General features: G+C 40.8%; 1 protein-coding gene across 1 annotated transcript; it reads left to right on the forward strand.

Moving 5' to 3' along the window:
* Positions 1–14,449: 14,449 nt before the first annotated feature.
* Positions 14,450–17,568, forward strand: MAP10 (microtubule associated protein 10). The gene has a single exon (XM_053709183.1). The coding sequence runs from the start codon at positions 14,495–14,497 to the stop codon at positions 17,141–17,143; it is 2,649 nt and encodes an 882-aa protein (XP_053565158.1). The 5' UTR covers positions 14,450–14,494; the 3' UTR covers positions 17,144–17,568.
* The last annotated feature ends 1,623 nt before the right edge of the window (positions 17,569–19,191 follow it).

The following is a 19,191-nucleotide window of genomic DNA, read 5'->3' on the forward strand; positions in this document are numbered from 1 at the left end:
GTTTCAAGGACATTTTTAGGTTCGCGAACACAAATTTCCCCAAAAGTTCGCGAACGGGCGAACCGGGCGAACCGCCATTGACTTCAATGGGCAGGCGAATTTTAAAACCCACAGGGACTCTTTCTGGCCACAATAGTGATGGAAAAGTTGTTTCAAGGGGACTAACACCTGGACTGTGGCATGCCGGAGGGGGATCCATGGCAAAACTCCCATGGAAAATTACATAGTTGATGCAGAGTCTGGTTTTAAGCCATAAAGGGCATAAATCACCTAACATTCCTAAATTGTTTGGAATAACGTGCTTTAAAACATCAGGTATGATGTTGTATCGTCACTGGGGTGACACTGTGCCCTGGCAGGCAGGCCCTGAAACGCACACGTGTGAAGGAAACTGACTGCTATTATTTAACACAGTCTAAAAAGTGTTGTTGTTTTTTTAAATCTACACTTCTGTTACACCAGATATGAGTTGCACTGGGGTGACACTGTGCCCTGGCAGGCAGGCACTGAAACGCACACATGTGAAGGAAACTGACTGCTATTATTTAACACAGTCAAAAAAGTGTTGTTTTTTTTAAATCTACACTACTGTTACACCAGATATGAGTGGTGGCACTGGGCAAGTGGGCACAGTATACGCTGTGAGCCTGACACACACGCTGGCAGGCAGGCAACTGCAATTAGATTACACAGAAAAAAAAAAAAAAAAAGCAGACTGATGTTCTAGCCCTAAAAAGGGCTTTTTGGGGTGCTGTCCTTACAGCAGAGATCAGATGAGTCCTTCAGGACTGTAGTGGACACTGAATACACTAGCCTAGCTATCAATTTCCCTATTAAATCAGCAGCATCTACACTGTCCCTCCTCTCACTAAGAATGCAGCTTCCAAATGAATCTAAAATGGATGCTGTCCAGGTGGTAGGAGGGTCTGGGAGGTAGTGTCTGCTGCTGATTGGCTGGAATGTGTCTTCTAACTGTGAGGTACAGGGTCAAAGTATTACTCAATGATGACGAATAGGGGGCGGATCGAACATTGCATATGTTCACCCACCGCGGCGAACGCGAACATGCTATGTTCGCCGGGAACTATTCGCCGGCTAACTATTCGCGACATCACTAATAGTGAGGTATAGTAGTCAGCAAATGCCTTTCCCATAGCTCTAGGGGAGTAGACTGTCCCTTCTGCCGTCTTAATAGCAGAAATTCTGCTCTGCACTGCGCGGTTTCTAAGCTTGCGAGCAAGCAACCTATCCGCCTTATTCCTCTTACAATAATATAGTCTAAATAGGTTAGCCTGAACTCAGAGCTGTTCTCTCTTATTAATCTCATCTCTGAGGGATCCCACCCGTGTGGCAAGGGTAGGAGCGGAGGCACCTTTATTTGCGAGCTCGAGCTGTGGAAGCTCCGCGTAGAGTTTTGCAAGCGGAATCTTATTCTTAGCTTTTAACTGCGCACTCTTTTTCAGGAAATGACCCCTTAAATATGCTTTAAGAGCAGCCCACAATATTTTGAGGCTTGTATCTCCCGTGTCATTAAGTCGTAAGAAGTCTAAGATTGCCTCCAGTAACTGGGGGATCTCTCCCTTAGAGAGAAACTGGTCAGGGAGTTTCCATGTAGGTCTGCTGTCGGGAGGTTGTAGGAGCGAGCAGTTAGCACTAACTAAGTCATGGTCAGACCAGGGGCAGGTCTTAATATGTGGAGTATGGAATTTGTCAAGAGTCCAGGAGTCACATAATAGATAGTCTATCCGGGAATAGGAGTTATGCGGTTTAGAGTGGTGGGTATAATCCCTTTCAGACGGGGCAAGGCATCGCCATATGTCATATAGTCCATGCTGGAACATAAGTTTAAGAAATGCATTAGATTGAGTATCCATAAATCGAAACCCTTTTTACAGAAGTCCTGGATATATGATGTACAATAAAATGTAACGGGGTATCAGATGTCAGGGCATCCCACAGGTCAGTAACAGGTCAGAGGGGGAGGTCACCCAGGACTCAAAACTTAAGTGCGGTAAGGTTATTATACATCATATAGACACTATGAAATTCTTCAAACATTACAGGAATTGTAAACAAATTTAGGATACAAGAGGAAGGAAAATTGGAGACAAGAGAGAAAACAAAAGAGAAAACGTGGTAATGTATGTCAGATAACAGTAACAGAAAAAATAAGCAATAACAGTGGACTATCTCACCCATCTTCATGAGCCAGTGGTTCTAGTTCCACTGGGTCAGCTAGAGTGTCTCTCAGTAAATAGTCCAGGCTTGGGAGTAACAAATAGTAGTAGTCCACTGCTCTACAGTTTAAGCGCTCAAGTTGTGCACAGCAGAGTTCTTGTCTTGGTTGTATGTGGGTTTCCTCTGGCAGGTGCCCACTCTCTGAGGGAGGGGTCACCATTCTGGGGCCGAGGCCCTTAGGCCTCCTTCTGTATCCTTTCTATGGCGGATCTCAGGCGGATCTTGTGGTACCAGTTCCCATCCTTGCAAAAGTTCTCTGGCTTGTTTTGGAGACGAAGCGATGTACTGCTGTCCTTCTTTAGTTATGTACAGCTTAACAGGAAATCCCCATCTATATTTAATGGCTTTGTCTCTCAGTATTTTGGTGAAGGGTTGGTAGTGGGGGCGTAACTGGAGGGTGTGTGGTGAAAGGTCTTGGTAGAATTGCACGCCCGAATACTGTTCTGGGAGAGTCTTATCATCTGCCAGAGCCCTCAATAGCTTTTCTCTGAAAGTGTAGTAGTGTAAGCGGGCTATAACATCTCTAGGCTTATCTCCCTCCGCTCTCCGAGGTCTTAAAGCTCTATGTGCTCTATCAATCAGCATTTCCTTATCCACATCTGGACCCAGAATGGCCATAAAGAGCTCCTTCAGGTATTTCTCCAGATCTTGGGAGGAGACATTCTCGGGGATACCTTTCACCCGGATATTATTGCGGCGGGTTCTATCCTCCAAATCGGCCAGCTTAACCTCTAGGTCTGTGAGTTGCTCTGCTAGGCCCTGAGAATAGCTGAGTAAGTTAGAGTGATCAATCATCAAGTCTTCTTGCTTACGCTCCAAGGCATCAGTCCGCTCTCCAATAGTTGCTATATCTCGTTTCAGATCTGCATGCCCCTTCTCAAATTTTTTGGACAAAGAGTTGTGGTGCGAAGCTAAGAGTGGTGTAATAGAGGCCATGAGGTTGTTGTTGGAGTCCGCATCTGCGTGTAGCGAACGACCCACTGATTGGATCAATGTCGCCCCTTCATGTGTTTCATTGAGACTACTTGCATCCGAAACTTCATCAGAGCCAGCTTGGGGTCTGGAGGTTTGTTTTGCATCATAGAATACATCATCCAGTTGGGTGAAGACAAAGAAGACTCAAATTCCATTTGAGTGGCTAAAGTGGTCTACTACTGTGCGCTCCGGAGTGGTGTGAGGTTTTTGTTTTCTCTTGAATGCTTGAGGCATTTTGTATTTCTCCATAGATAACGATAGGCGGTGGACTAAAATATAGCACTATAAATGCCATTAAAAGGCGGCTCGCATAGTCAGGGCTCTCATGTGATCAGTGTGAATGGGCGACTATGACAGGTTTCAAGCACTTCAGCACCCCTTTAATATACCATGTAGTTAGAGTCCGGTCTTGGGTTCACCTCAGAGTGATGTAGTCTGAGTAAAGTGTATACTTGTCCAGGAAGCCAAGCACTCAATTTGGGTATTTATGCACCTCCTTCCAGAGACTAGATCTCCCCCCTGGGGAGTTGCCCCCTTAGGGCGATGTGGGAGAGGGTGTAGGGATATGACCCGCAGGCTATCAGGGCCGGCGGGAAATGGGGGGGAGACCAGTATGTTAATGTAAACAGTGGGGAGAGGAGCTGAGTATCAAGTTGCCAGGCATAGGGAGATGGGCAGGTCAATGGCTTTATACAGGGGTCTCTGTAACCTGGGGCAGGGTCACCGGTAAGGCCTAGAATCTGCACTAGTGCAATCAGTATCCGAATAGCAGTTGTCTCCCTGTTGTTACTCAGGTTGGGTAGCACAGAAACTGCAGGGGTATTAGTGCACAGGGAGCAAACAGACCATAATGATGAGCACTTGTCCTTCAATAAATCACCCCTTCTTTCACAGCATGGCCAGTGCAGTTGGGCCTATATTTCCTATAGCCTCGACTCAATTTGGGTCCTGACGTCTGCAAACTTTCTTTGGGGAATCCCAGGCTGTGCCTTACAGTCTTTGTATAGGAGGAGAGTCAATCTTGTTCCCAAACAATATTGTCGGGGCCCCTGTGAGTATTGGAGGTGGCGTGAGGGTATGGGGCCTGAGGCCAAGATGGCGGGTTTTTGCACCACTACCGTCTGGCGTCTCTGTCAGCACTCGCCGTCACTCACAATGCAAGTCAATGTGGATCCCCCCAGTAAGTTCTCCAACCTCCGGTAAGTCTGCCTGTAGGTCCCACACCACCGGAGAGACCAAGGTGTACTGCATCATAGCAGTCAGCAATTCACCGGAACCGCAAGAGGCCGCGGGGCAGCCAACCCCTAATCTTCTCAGTGAGGTGTTCTGGGTGTGTGTCCAGTTAGCAAGGTTCAGGAGCGGAGCCCCAACCCACCGGAGCTAGTCTTTGTGTTGTGGTTGTAGTTTAGACAGGAGCTTTACCGGGTGGCACCAGATCTGATCTTCTTGTGAGGTCAATCAGACTTTAAGACCGCACGCCTCTAGTAGAGCAGTTCAGGTCCGAAGGTCGTTCACTCAGGTTGGACTGTGCTCAGATAGAGGTCGAAGTTAGGGTCTGAAACAGTGCCTAAAGTAATTTTATAAAATTCTTATAGCCGGAGCTCCACTTGTGAGCAGCCTCTTAGTATGGCAGTTAGCTCCGCCCCCCCAAAGACAATTTTTTGTTCTGTATCTTTATTAACAATGTCTATATAAGGTAATTGAAATGTCTATATTCATTTTTTACCTGAACCTACAAATACTAATATCAGTACAAATCCTAAATATATATGACCTTAGTTTTGGTCTTTACTTCGCGGCCTGTGGTCGAGGCTGCTTAAGGAATAGGGTGCTAGATTGTTAGGTACTGAGCATAGAGTGATAGTGTACATAAAGATAGAAAAAGTAATAAACTATTTGATCCCCCCTACTGAAAATCCTCCTTGTGCTGTGCGTTATGGTGCATTTAAGCTCCATACCGCACAAAAGCCAAGGGCTGAGATTACTTGCTCATGCACACTTTCCCCCATACACATCAATGGGGAGTGTTAGAAAAAAAACTTACACCTGTGATTGCGGAATGGAGATTTTTTTTTTTTTAAGATAGTTATATTGTAATTTTAATTTATAGTTAGGGGGTGTTAGGTTTAGGGATTAATAGTTTAATGTAATGTTTTGCGATGTGTGGGGGGCGGCGGCTTTAGGAGTTAATACTTTATTATAGTGTTGGCTATGTGGGGGGCTGGCGGTTTAGGGGTTAATAGGTTTATTTAGGTTTCGGCGATGTCGGGGAGCGGCGGATTAGGGGTTATTAATTTTTATTAGTGTCGGGGAGCGGCAATTTAGGGGTTAATAGGTTTATATAGTGTCGGCCAAGTCAGGGGGCGGCAGATTAGGGGTTAATAGGTTTATTTAAAAGTCTCGATGTGGGTGGGCAGCAGATTAGGGGTTAGTAAGTTTAATATAGTGTTTGCAATGCGGGAGGATTGCAGTTTAGGGGATAATAGGTAGTTTATGGGTGTTGGTGTACTTTGTAACAGTTTAGTTATGAGTTTTATGAAACATTTTTGTTTCGCAAAATCCATAACTACTGGTCTCAGATGGCGGTATGGATCGTGTCAGTATAGGCTGTAACGCAAGCATTTTAGCTGGACCGCACAACCAGTAATACGACGCTAAAGCTATACCGCCGTGACTCATAATATGCGTTTCTAGACATTCCAGCGTAATGGCCAATTTTATAGTGTTAAAAGCCGCACCGCAAAACTCGTAATCTAGCCTTTAGTAAGGAAAAATATTGTCATATACATTACATTTGCCTTTTTGCCCACTAGAGGGCAGCATTACCCCACTTAAAACTAATTGCTGACATGTTTTGTTTTTACCATGCAAGAGGTTTCTGCCACCCAAAAACATTGTATACTACCTTTAGCCAAATTATCATACATCCTCCACCACATGGTTTAAATATCATCCTTTCCCTATAGAGAAATATTTTACTTTTACATAATAAATGCAATCTCTATTCCAGTTTTGGTCTTTCAATGTTAACTTTTTGATTCACATAATAATACTAATTCTATAACAGTGTTTTTGTCTTAACAATACAGGGCCAATGAGGGACCTTGATATTACACAACACCTATGATATTTCCAATAGCTTATAAGTTATGGCCCAAGTGAGGCCTTCTCTAGTGCTAATGGGAGAAAAAAAGAGGACAACTAAACTAAAGGTTTTATCCTGTTTAACTGATTGCACATGTAATCTTGATGTATAATATTTCAAGCTTATTTTCTTTGCCTATTATACCTGTATGTAATATTTTTATTGCTTGTCCTCAATAAAAAACAAATAAATATTTTAGATTGATTTTTAAGTTTCTTAAGAGGCCATAATACCCAAATGTTTAAACACTTGAAAGTGATGCAGCATAGCTGTAAAAAGCTGACTAGAAAATATCACCTGAACATCTCTATATAAAAAGAAAGATATTTTACCTCAAAAGTTTCTCAGTAGCCACATCCCATTGTAAAGGACTTCTAAGCAGCAAATCAGTGTGTCTGTCCAGGGACAGCGGAAGGGGCGAGCTTACGTGCACTCTCATCTTATTTCCCTATTCAGTTTAAAGGAAGTTTGCTATGAAATCTCATGAGAGTTAAGTGAAATCTCATGAGATCAAGGTAAAAGAGTTCATGACCTCAGCACTGCTGATGCTGATTGGCTGCTGTTCATTTCTTCATTTTTTTATTTTTTTTTACCTGCAGCTGGGCTGCAGCTGAGTATAACTTTTTACACAGAATTTACTCTGCTGAGCTGAGGAGATTGTGAGGTAAAATATCTTCATTTTTTACATAGAGATGCTCAGGTGATATTTTCCTGTCAGCTTTTTACAGTTATAATGCATCAGTTTCAAGTGGTTTAGCATATGAGTATTATGCCCCTTTAAGTATTGCAATGGTTTTTAGAATGAAGTATATATATATATATATATATATATATATATATATTAGTCTTCATATGAATATGCATAGGATTCCTTCTAGCAGGTTGGACAATTTGTAATATCAGCCTATAATGGTATCAGCCATAGTACATGTTTTAATTAGCAATAAACGAGAAGTAGTGATGTTTACTTTAGGGGCGGTCCTTTTCTTAAAGACCTTTAAATTTGAGCAAGGAAGGGGAGGCGTGTTTCGCCTCTGATAAAGTGGATTTACATCCGGGAAACGCGTCAGGTACACCCCCTTTCACGTCACGATGTAATTACGTCTAAATGAGCGGCTGATTTCGGGTTTTTGAACAGTGAGCTGTGTGGCTGATTTTGGCTGTGCCCTGGAACTGTTAGGCTCTGCGCAGAGAACTTTCTGCAGTGTCTTGTTCCAGGAGGATACCGCTCCATTCACTTTGTTTACATACCTCACATGTTTGAGGGTCATTCTCGCCCAAAGGCTAAACATGCTATGATCTGAAAAGTAATCACAGAAAATGCAGCATGTCTGCAGAAAGAGCGGGTCACATGCAAGGACTATTGGACTCTTTCGCTTTGCAGTGCTACTCTGCATCAGGCTGTTCTCTTCAAACAGCACTGTGCTGTGGCTGCACTGTGTAATTTTTCACAGTGCATCCAGAGCAATGTTGCTTGAAGAGAACAGTCAAATATGGAGCAGCAGTGCATTTATTGTTGACTGGCTCAAGACATTTTAAAAACTTAGCTAAATGTCTTTTTTTTTTTGCAGCTAATTTGCAATGCAATTTTCAACTGCTGCACTATATTCTAAAACTTTAAAAAATGCTTTATTAATCAACACATTACAATATTGAATGGGTGCTTTAGTGTAACTGCCTAGTTTAAAATTGTATTTTATTTCAAAATGATCTGCAGATTCACTAAAAAAAATTTCATCTCAGAAAGTGGAGAAAAGTTCTGCCTCTGGGCTGAATGTCGTGAGAATCCCAATTTAGGGGATTGGGCTCACATTTGTTTTACTTCTTTTTGATATTAAATAATACTGCACTTAAAATCCTGTGTGCGCATTCTAATGTTTATTTCTTTTGTTTGTTTGTATTGGTATGACACAAAAAAGTGGAGAAAAAAAGCCTAATCTGACAGATTCCACGTAACATTTCTAAAATGGACTGGACAAAATTATTGGCACACTCAATTTAATATTTGGTAGCACACCAGTAGAAAAAATAAATGAAATCAATCACTTCCTGTAACCATCGATGAGCTTCTTACACCTCTCTACTGAAGTTTTGGATTACTCTTCTTTCGCAAATTGCTCCAGGTCTCTCAGATTCGAAGGGTACCTTTTCCCAACTGCTGTTTTGAGATCTCTCTACAGGTGCTCTATGGGATTGAGATTTGGACTCATTGCTGGCCAATTCAATACTCTCCAGTGCTTGGTCTTAACCCATTTCTGGGTGCTTTTTTACATGTGCTTTGGGTCATTGTCCTGCTGTAAGACCCATGACCTCTGACGGAGACCCAACTTTCTGAGAGTGGGCCTCATTTCTTTTTGCACCACAGAATTATTCGGTAAGTCTTCAGATTTCATAATGCCATGTACACAGTCAATACATTCAGTGCCTGAAGCAGCAAAGCAACTCCAAAACATTAGTGAACCTCCACCATGTTTGACTGTAGGGACTGTAATTCTTTTCTTTAAAAGCCCCACATTTCTTTTTCTGAAAACAGTAGAATGATGAGCTTTACCAAAAAGCTGTAATTTTGTTTGGTCTGTCCACAACACATTCTTTTTTGGCTTCCTCAGGGAAACTACAATCTGGCTTTTTTATGTTTCTGTGTCAGCAGTGGGGTCCTCCTGGGTCTCCTATTATAGCATCCCTTTTCATTCAGATGGCGGCGTATAGTGTGATTTGACACATTTGTACCCTGTGCCTGAAGGTCAGCTTGAATTTGTCTGGAAGTTGATTGAGGTTCTTTATCCACCATTCAAACAATTCTTTGTTGCAATCTTTGATCAATTTTTCTCTTCAGTCCACATCCAGGGAGATTCACTACAGCCATGGGCTGTAAACTTCTTGACAATGTTGCGCACAGTGGACACAGGAACATTAAGATCTCTGGAGATGGACTTGTAACCTTGAGATTATCCATGCTTTCCCAAAATTTTTGTTCTCAAATCCTGAGACAATTCTTTGCTGCTCTTTCTCTTCTCCATGCTCAGTGTGGCACACAGAGACGCAACAGAAAGGTTGAGTCCATTTTTCACCAATTTAACTGGTTGTCGGTGTGAATTCTATATTGTCAGCACCTGTTAATTGATACAGGTGAGTTTAATTACAAATTACAGGAGCATCACAAATTTGGAATGGAATTATTTCTTACAATTTTGAGAAGGTGCCAATAATTTTGTCCAGTCCATTTTTGGAGTTTTGAATGGAATGTGTCAGAATTTGCTTTTTTTCTCCAATTTTTTGTGTCATACCAATACAAACAAATAAACATGAGAATGCCTAAACATTTGTAATTGCAACAATTTTCTGGGCAAAGTGGTACATTATCTGATAGAAATGCAGGGGTGCCAATATTTTTAGCCATGACTACAAAGTTTAATTTATTTGCATTTGCTTATATATTGCATATTATTTTTATTATTGTAGTGTTTTGAAAAATGTTTTTTGCGCATACATTTTTGTTTTAGCAATCATTTATCTTTCGTGAGATTACATATAAAGCACCTCTAAACTAGTTTTAAATCACTACAATAATACATAGTATCGCATTATACAGTTAACACATATATAAAAACATATCAACTTGTATCCACACAGCTCCTGTTTAATAGGAAGTTGTTTTTTAATGTTGTTATTAGCAAGGTAGATCACAGACATGACTTGTATATAGGCGTTCTGTGGCAGTTTGCTGGACATTCCATGGGAGTAACCTCCATTTTAATGGGGAAACATCACCGTGAGTTTCTATTATTTAAAGCACTGCCCTCCATTTGAAAGCCTATTAGTCTTGCCAGCTTTTCTGTGGTGAGAATTCCCAGTGTGTGAAATCTAGTAACTGTACAGTAAAACTAAGCTTGCATTATTTGAAGTGTTCCTACACAGAAACCTGTTTTTGTTTCAGCGGACTCACAGTCTATGTTGTGTAGGAATAGTTTAAATACAGCACTTTGGCTTTAAACCTTGCTCAATTTCTTGTCCAGTCCAAACCAGAGGTGATATTCTGGATAACTATTAGAGAAGGGTTGAAGCTGACTTGGTGAATTTATCTGAAAAACAGAGACAGATATACACATATAAAACATTAATATATATGTATACATATTTTCATGTTGTGTATGCGCATATTACAGTATGCGATCTGGTATGCGCATATTACAAACAAACATGTTAAAGAACATTGTAATATGAACTATTCCCAAATTCCATGTCGGGTTTGCGCTAATGAGAATATGTCATGGTGTTTGCGAGAGAGTGGGGTGTTAAGTTGTTTTTATATACGTTAATACATATGTATACATATATAGACATATATATATATATATATATATAAATATACATACATATACATGTATGTATCTCTATATTAAAGCCCTTTGCCTGCCTTTTTTTCTAACACCCGAGATCTCATATTTTTGAGCCCTTATAAACACTAAGGGGCCGAATTATGAAAGTGCGGACAGACATGACAGCATACGCTGATGGCATTTATCATTGCACAAGCAGTTCTGGTGAACTGCTTGTGCAATGACGCCCCAGCGGATTTGCGGTCAATCGGACGCTAGCAGGGGGTGTCAATCAACCTGATCAAATGCGATCTGGGGGATTGCTGTCCGCTGCCTCAGAGGTGAAGGATGAGTTAAGGAGAAGCGGTCTTAAGACCGCTGCTTCTTAACTCCTGTTTCTGGCGAGCCTAAAAGCTCACGCGGACACAACTGCATCAAGGCCCACACTACTTGAACTATAGGGAATCTCTCTTAATCAAGAGATTTTAATAGCTATGCAGTATGTTATCTTGTTCTAATCCTTATATTTGTAAATCAGTGGGTACTGTCATAGAGCTCAGGTTGGAGTTATCAGATCATAATCATCTAATCTCATAGTAAACCAGGGGATTCTATTGTCTACTCATTAGTAGTTCCTTCCTTTATTCTTTTTATAAATAGCTATGCCAGTCTAGCTGTCTAAAAGTCCCCTAGGAATTAAAATTCTCAAATAAAAGGTCCATCTAGCCTCTTTTTGAAGAAGGAGTTTTCCACGATCTCCACCTCTGTTGGGTATTGGTACGTGATCTATGATGGTATATTTTAGATCTGAATCCATGCGTCCAGCTTGTAAAAAGTGTCGGACAACCGGCTGGTCTGAGGAGCCCCTGTGTGTGTGTATATATATATATATATATATATATATATATATATATATATATATATAGCGATAATTGCTACCGCAAGCTCACGGTAGCAATAACCAGCCACTTGTAATAGCTGGTTATTTATCGTCCTCCCGTAAACGGCACACGATAAGTTAACGCTCCACTTCTATTGTGTGTGCTCACACCTTATAGCAGACCTCCCAACTGTCCTGATTTTCATGGGACAGTCCCGAACTGAGGTGTCTGTCCCGCTGTTTCGATGAGAGTGCCGTCTGTCCCGCATTGCCTTGAGCCTATTGCACTGTGGAGTTAAAAAAAAAAAAGACTTCCTATTGGTCCCTGCTTATCGGTTACGTCCCTGTAGTTGTCATGTGATGTTTTCACCCAATGATATTCCTGCAGTTTGCACGTGGCTCAAGTCACATTTTGTGCACATGACCATGTGGCCGCAGTGCTAAGTATGTATGTGCAAGGCTTTGGAACTCTCTCTACTCTAAGAGCACAGGTGGGTGCTAAATAAAAAAGTCAGTTCTGTCCGGGTAGTGGTGTGGTTTACTCACTCAAAAGATTAATAAATTATGTTTTTACTGCCCGGTCCTCCTTGTGACTGACGTTCACTGCAGTGTGTAACCCAGCTTCCTCAGTCTCTTCCTTACTAGTAGCGGCTGTCAGGGAAAACAAACTACAATTCAATTATAGCACAAGATCAGGTGATACCCAGGAGGGTTTGTGAGTCATGGTATTGTTATTAAGGGCTGTGCCCCCCTTGCCTAACTGCTCTAGAAGGAGGGTATGGACGAGCTGGGGAGCCGCACAAAGTCACAACAGAAATGTGTGCGAATTGCTGGTCATTCCAGGGTCCAGGGTCCCTAGAACACACTCTGTGTGAGGTTGTTTTACATACAGTGTGTCTGCATATATGTGGTGTGTGTGTGTGTGTGTGTTGTGTCTGCATATATGTAGTGTGTGTGTCTACCTCCCAACATTTCAAAATTCAAAAGAGGGACACCCCCCCACGGCAAAAAAATTAAATGTGGTGGGTGGGGCTTAAAAAATCATAAGACCAAAGTAATATAAATAAAATTCTTAATAAAGTCATATATTTTAATACATTTAGGCAGCAAATCAAACACAAGCTCAAACCACTGGTATGGCTATGTATTTAATTAGCCTTTGCTAACTGCTCTCTGCATTCCCCAATAATATTCGAGATTCTGGCCTTTAAAGTCAGCAAAAATGCACAGTAGCACACTACATAGCATACACGTACACATGCAGATACACACACACACTACATAGAATACACTTATAGATGCAGATACACACACACTACATAGCATACACTTATACATGCAGATACACACACATGCAGATACACACACACACACACACATTACAAAGCATACATTTATACATGCATGTATAAGTGTATACTATGTAGTGTCTGTGTATCTACACAGACACTACATAGTATACACTTATACATGCAGACACACACACACACACACACACACACACACACACTACATAGCATACACTTATACACGCAGATACACATACACACACTACATAGCTTATATTTATACATGCAGACACACACACACTACATAGCATAAACTTATACATACAGATACACACACACAGTTATGGATACAGATAGACACACACACACAACATCATATATGGGTATCTGTAATTCATTGTATGGGGTCCTGGGGTTGGTAAGCACATTAGTTGGCAGTCTGCGGCTGCCACTGTTTGTTACCCTGGTATTAGCACTGCTCATTGTATAAAACTGAAATGCTAGTATTATTATCACTAGGGGTTAGACATCATCACTACCAGAGGTTGGTTAGAGAGGTCACCATTACCCGTGGTCAGAGTGTATACAGCCTTCTTACTCCTGCTTAACCCACACACCATTCCTTTTCCACAGGGAATATACCAGGTATCTAAACATGTGAGAGCAGAGCCACCTGCTTCTGAGTATGGGCCCAATAGAATATAAAAAAAAAAAAAAAAATTTTAAATGCATGGTGCAAATCGGGACAGATGGCTAGTAACCCGGGACAGACCCCTAAAATCGGGACTGTCCCGCGAAAATCGGGACAGTTGGGGGTTGTGTCTGCATGTATGTCTGTGTATCTGCATGTATGTGAATGCTGTGTAGTGTGTGTATGTAGATTGTGTCTGCATGCATGTATAAGTGATGTGTGTATGTTGTTTGTCTGCATTTATGTGAATTCTGTGTAGTGTGTGTATGTGGATGTGTATGTTGTGTGTCTGCATGTATAAGTGTATTCTCCTGCCCACCACATCATCATACTTTTGTCCCTCTTTCAAATTTGTAAATGTTGGGAGGTAGGGCACGGTGATTTATTGTGCTCATTTTTGGGTTATCGTATAAACTGTGAACTAAATAAGTAGTCTTCATTTCTGCTCACAGCTAGTAGATAGATTTTTTTTAATGACCTCGTCAACATTTATGAACTGTACCGCATTTAGTTCTGAGGTGTCTCGAATTTGGGGCTGGGAAATTATGGTGCCCATTAGTGTATCTCCTAAATAAAACAACTTTTGAGAATCAAAAATGTTTCTGAAGAAACATAAGCATTGGGAACAGTGATGAGGAACAATTAGCATGCACAGAATGAACAAAAGCATTAAAAAAATACTTTTAGAAGAAGAAAAATGATAAAAAATAAGCAGAGAAAAGAAAACACGGCCATATTAATTTACTAAACTAGACCGTCACCACAGTCCCAAACAGAATATTTACAGGACAAGTTCTACTATACATTTCCTAAATATGAATCACTGCAGTGCGATACTGCGATATCCAAACCGAGATCAAGTTAAAAAAAACTACAACCCCCATAGTCCATTGCGATCGCTGGCGTCGTTGCTATGTCAATTGCTACGGCCTACTGCAAACATCTGAGTAATTTGTAATGTCGCCTGACAGATCGATTCCCAATCTCTCTGACCCACCGGAATGTCTTTTCTCCTTGGAGTTGCTGGTGGATGAAGTGCGGCTTCACTGCGCATCCATTACTGCTGGGGAGAAGCCGCTTCCAGCCGTGGCGTTCCGGTTGTTAGATTTCCCTACTACTTTGCTGTACCCGGGGCCTAGGGAAGAAGCTGAAGATGGGGAGGAGGAGGACCCGCGGCTTCTTCGTTTGTCATTCGCTCGGGGCAAGTCATGTTTGTTCCGTTTGCCCTTGCCCTCCCTGCATAGGCTGCTGTCACACACCCCGCTCTACGTTCTGTTGCTGGACCTACGACCCCAGCTCCCTCTGCTACTGGGCAGCTGCCTCATATCACTGGCGGATACTGTAAGACTCCTAAAAGAAGAGGCAGAACACGGATGTCAGGGTCTCCCCGCTCCCTGTTGGAAAGGAGCAAAAGGGAAGCACTGCTTGCACGACTTGATGGGTCGCAGCATAGGCTCTATCTCTCTTGGGTACCGGCTCCTGTGCCTGGGAGGGAGCATGGTGGGGCATGTACCAATGAGCATGGACCCAAAAAGCTGTAACGAATCCATCAGTGCAGAAAATACGGTGTCAGAACCAAAACTTCAACATGAATCAGCACAACCAATATCTGTACAACCCTTGTCTTCTAAAGTATCAGCACAGCAAGTAAAACAATCAAACTCATCATCAACAGCGATCCAATCAGCACTTTCACAAAGATCTGACATTGTGAGGGTGAACACTCCAGTAACACATGTTTTTAAAGATCTAGTTAAAGAGAAGATAGAGCAGCCTCCAACATCTAGCCAATATCAGTGCTCTGTTACAACTCAGACTGAGCAGAAAATAAAGTATCCATCATACACTGATGTAAAGGCCAAGCTGAGAGAGCTGGAAAAAGAGGCCAATGTGTTTTGTCCTCCACCACTTTACTTCAGAAGCAGTGCTAACCCCAAACCAGCCAGTGAGCCGACACCCAGAGAAAGCAGATCAATTACCAGACCTATTATAGAAGAGGAAATTATGGTTGATCATGTACTTAATGAAGATAACACAGAGAAGATAACCTATAACAACGCCAGTGCTGTTCCCTATGACTGTGAGAAGGACAATGAGATTCTTCAGCATCAACATCAGTCTGGCGGTAACAATAAAACGAGTCTTAATCAGTTGCCTTTGCTAAATGCCTTGTTGGTGGAACTCTCACTTTTAAATGAACAAAGTTCTTGGAGTAGCCAGCCTGCTGTCCACCCCCAGTTAGCTTGGCTTTATACAAATGTTGTAGGTAGTGAAATCAATAGACCAGTTCTGCAAGAGAAACTAGCGAAAAAGCCACAAAGCCCAAAGCCAAGGAAAACTAAACAGGACCATGCATCAAGAGCCCCCTCTTCTTTGTCACACAATATGGAGAATAAAACCCCTAGCAATAAGGTTAACAATAAAATGTTTTTGAAGGATGATGGGCACAGCAGGAAAAAATTGTTTTATGGTTTGACAAATACTCTTAGACTACGTTTACAGCAGACTAACCCCAATGTTTTAATGGCACATGAACAGAGAGAGCAGCACAGGAAGAGACAGATAGAAATGACAAAGCAGAAGAAATGGAGTCACAGAAGTATATTGTCAAAAGGTAAATCCCCTAAGAACTCACCAAAAAAAACAATTTCCCACAATCAAAAATCAATTGATGAAAACGTTGAAACACTGATACAGAGTAGTGAATTAAGTCACTTGTCAGAGTTTGGTGTTACAGAAAAAGAGCATCAATCTATTGCTGCCCATAACCATCAGAGTGGTTTCAAGCATTTACCAGAAGAAAAAAATAGCTTTTTAAGCAATGTTATATCTACGTCCCAGAAAGATTTAGATCTTGACCTTAAAATTAATTTGCCAAGGACATCAATACAGCTGTCTGACAGCAGTAACCATGAAGATGTGCATTCCCTTTCCAGCAGTCCTGACCATCAGCTTTCCTTGGAAAGAGTCCACAGCTTGGATAATACAGGGTATTCAGATGATTTTACAAGTGTAGATTATACTGGAAGGTATTCCTCGGCTTTTGAAAGTAGTCCTGAACCAGGATTGGTTGATGTAAAAAATGACTTATCCCACAGTGATTCTGAAAATAGCAAGAACAGCTCTGTCAATCATTCTTTAACGCCAAGCCTTTCTGCTCCCGTTCCCATACTTTCAAATTCACCTCCTGTGCAAGTTTTCAAAAGAAGATCAGAGATAAATAAGAAACAGGAAAAAATAAGATTACCTATTGAAATTTCTAATTATGATATTTCCACTGAGGATTCAGGAAGGCAAGAAATATCACATACATGTTATGAAGTTTTTAGCAGTGAAGATCTACTTAGGAAAAGGAACAGCCCGGCAGTATCATTTGGAGATTCAGAAAATGGACGTAAATCTTGTGAAAAAAGTCTTTCAGTAATGACCTCACAAGTGAGCTCTTATTTACCTTCCAATATGTCCAACCTGGACATGAGTGCACTTGAAAGTACAACATCTGAGCATTTTAATGCAGAAACAACCAATGGGGCGAATACTTTTTACAATCAATACAAAAATGTATCAGAACTACAAGTAAACCAGCTGCTTGGTTACACTTTATAATTTGTAATACAGCAGAAGATTTTTGTTATGAAGCTGCATGGTATTTTTTTTTTAATACATAAAACTCAACAATATCATTTTGCAGAGTCCAGATTTGTTTTTTTTTATTTAAATATTTGAGAATTTAATCTCTACATTGCAGAACATTTGCATATAAAATAAATGTTTTACAAAAATAAACCAATATCGTGGAGACAGTCTGTAAAAAGGCTGTTAAGAATGTTTACCTTATCTCCTCTCCTCTGGCTGGTTATTCAGAATAGTTTAAAAGTGAGATCTAAATTCTACTGCCTCTCAGGGGCAATAGAAAACTTGTTTTTAGATTTAAATTACTGGTAAATGAAATAATAAAAAGCACATTTCAATGTGTTTTTGAGGTTTGTAATGTCCATTTAAAACAAATAAAGAATTACATCCACAATAAAGTTGGTAAATTAATAATATATAAACACTGTGCTAATAATTTATGATCCCATATCAAATTTTTGGACCTAGATAAGATTCTTTGTTAAGGTTTAAGGATCTGAAATACTGAGGGCTAGATTACAAGTGGAGCGCTCAGAAAATTAACCAGAGTTCCGATCTCTGGTTGATTTTTTTAAAAGTGTCCCAAATGCCTCAAAATAGAGGGCATTATAGTTTTTTAATTTAATTTTTTTTTAGCTTTTTTATTTAATTAAAGAAAACTGCACTAGGCAGTATTGAGGCCTTAAAGTTGGTGGGAGTGGGGGGTTAGAAAAAAAACCAGCACTGAAACGTGCATTTACATTGCGGTCTATGGGAATTGTGTGTTCTCGTAGACTGCAATATACATATATGCTTATATACATATATATTTATATGTTAAAATGTGTATATATATTCATATACATTTAAAAATGCTGCCCATCGCTGCACTACTTAACCCCTTTGCTGTGTGAGGTTCTGATGCCAGACGGCATCAGAACGAGGCTCCCATAAGAGTCTATGGAAGCTTGCTCTCGTATTGCGATTTACTTGTAATACCAGCACACATTATCGTGCTCTGGTATTACAAAGTGGAGTGCTTATATAGCTTAATCACAAGCCATATTTAGTGTTCCACTTATAATCTAGCCCTGAGTGTTGTATATGAAAGTCCAAGGAGAAAATGCTCTTACATGTTAAAGCATTTTATTATTGCACTATCTCTTTAATATAGCTATGTTAACCCCTGCACAAAAGCTAAACACATTGTTACAGTCAGCTCCAGAGCAACAATGGGACACAAAATCCCCAATTTTTCTTTAGTGAGTCAGACAGAGCATACAATTTTAAAACAGGTGTGGAAATTTAAAAAAAAAATCTGCTTTTTCAAGGGACTAAAGTCTCTCATGATAATCCACTTGCCTTACACTCATAATAATTCCAACAAAATTGTATTTAAATAAGGTCTTTATTAACAACAGCCTAGAGACAGACATAACGATAATTTAATTCTCATCAATAAATGCAAGTGATGAGTTTAAACTGAAAATATCTACAAAGATCTTACAATAAATAAAAATATTAAATAACACATTTTTAAATAAGAGACCAAAAAAACAACACAATGTGGTAGATTTACTATTTTGCGGATGGGCATGATCCGCTGTAGCGATAATGTCCGCTGCACATCGATAAATACCAACAGTATATGCTGTCGGCATTTATCATTCCACAAGCAAACTACTTGTGCAATGCGTCCTGTGCAGATTCGCAAGCAGGGGGTGTTATTCAACCTAATCGTATGCGATTGGGCGGATTGATGTCCGCCGCCTTAGAGGAGGTGTACGAGTTAAGGAGCAGCGAGACCGCTGCTTCATAACTCCTGTTTCTGGCAAGCCTGAAGGCTTGCGCGGAAACCGTTACATTTGCAGCAATACGGGGGTTGTTAAATCGGCCCCACTCTTGTGTGTATCTTGGGACATTTTTTCCCCAAAAAGTAATGCAGGTGCACAGCATCACTTTTCTTAAAATACAAATACAGTACATGCATCTGCATTATTTATTTTTTGAAATAAGGAAGCCATGTTACAATAATTGACTAA

Source organism: Bombina bombina, chromosome 4 (genome assembly GCF_027579735.1).
Source record: "Bombina bombina isolate aBomBom1 chromosome 4, aBomBom1.pri, whole genome shotgun sequence".
In the NCBI taxonomy this organism is placed as follows: domain Eukaryota; kingdom Metazoa; phylum Chordata; class Amphibia; order Anura; family Bombinatoridae; genus Bombina; species Bombina bombina.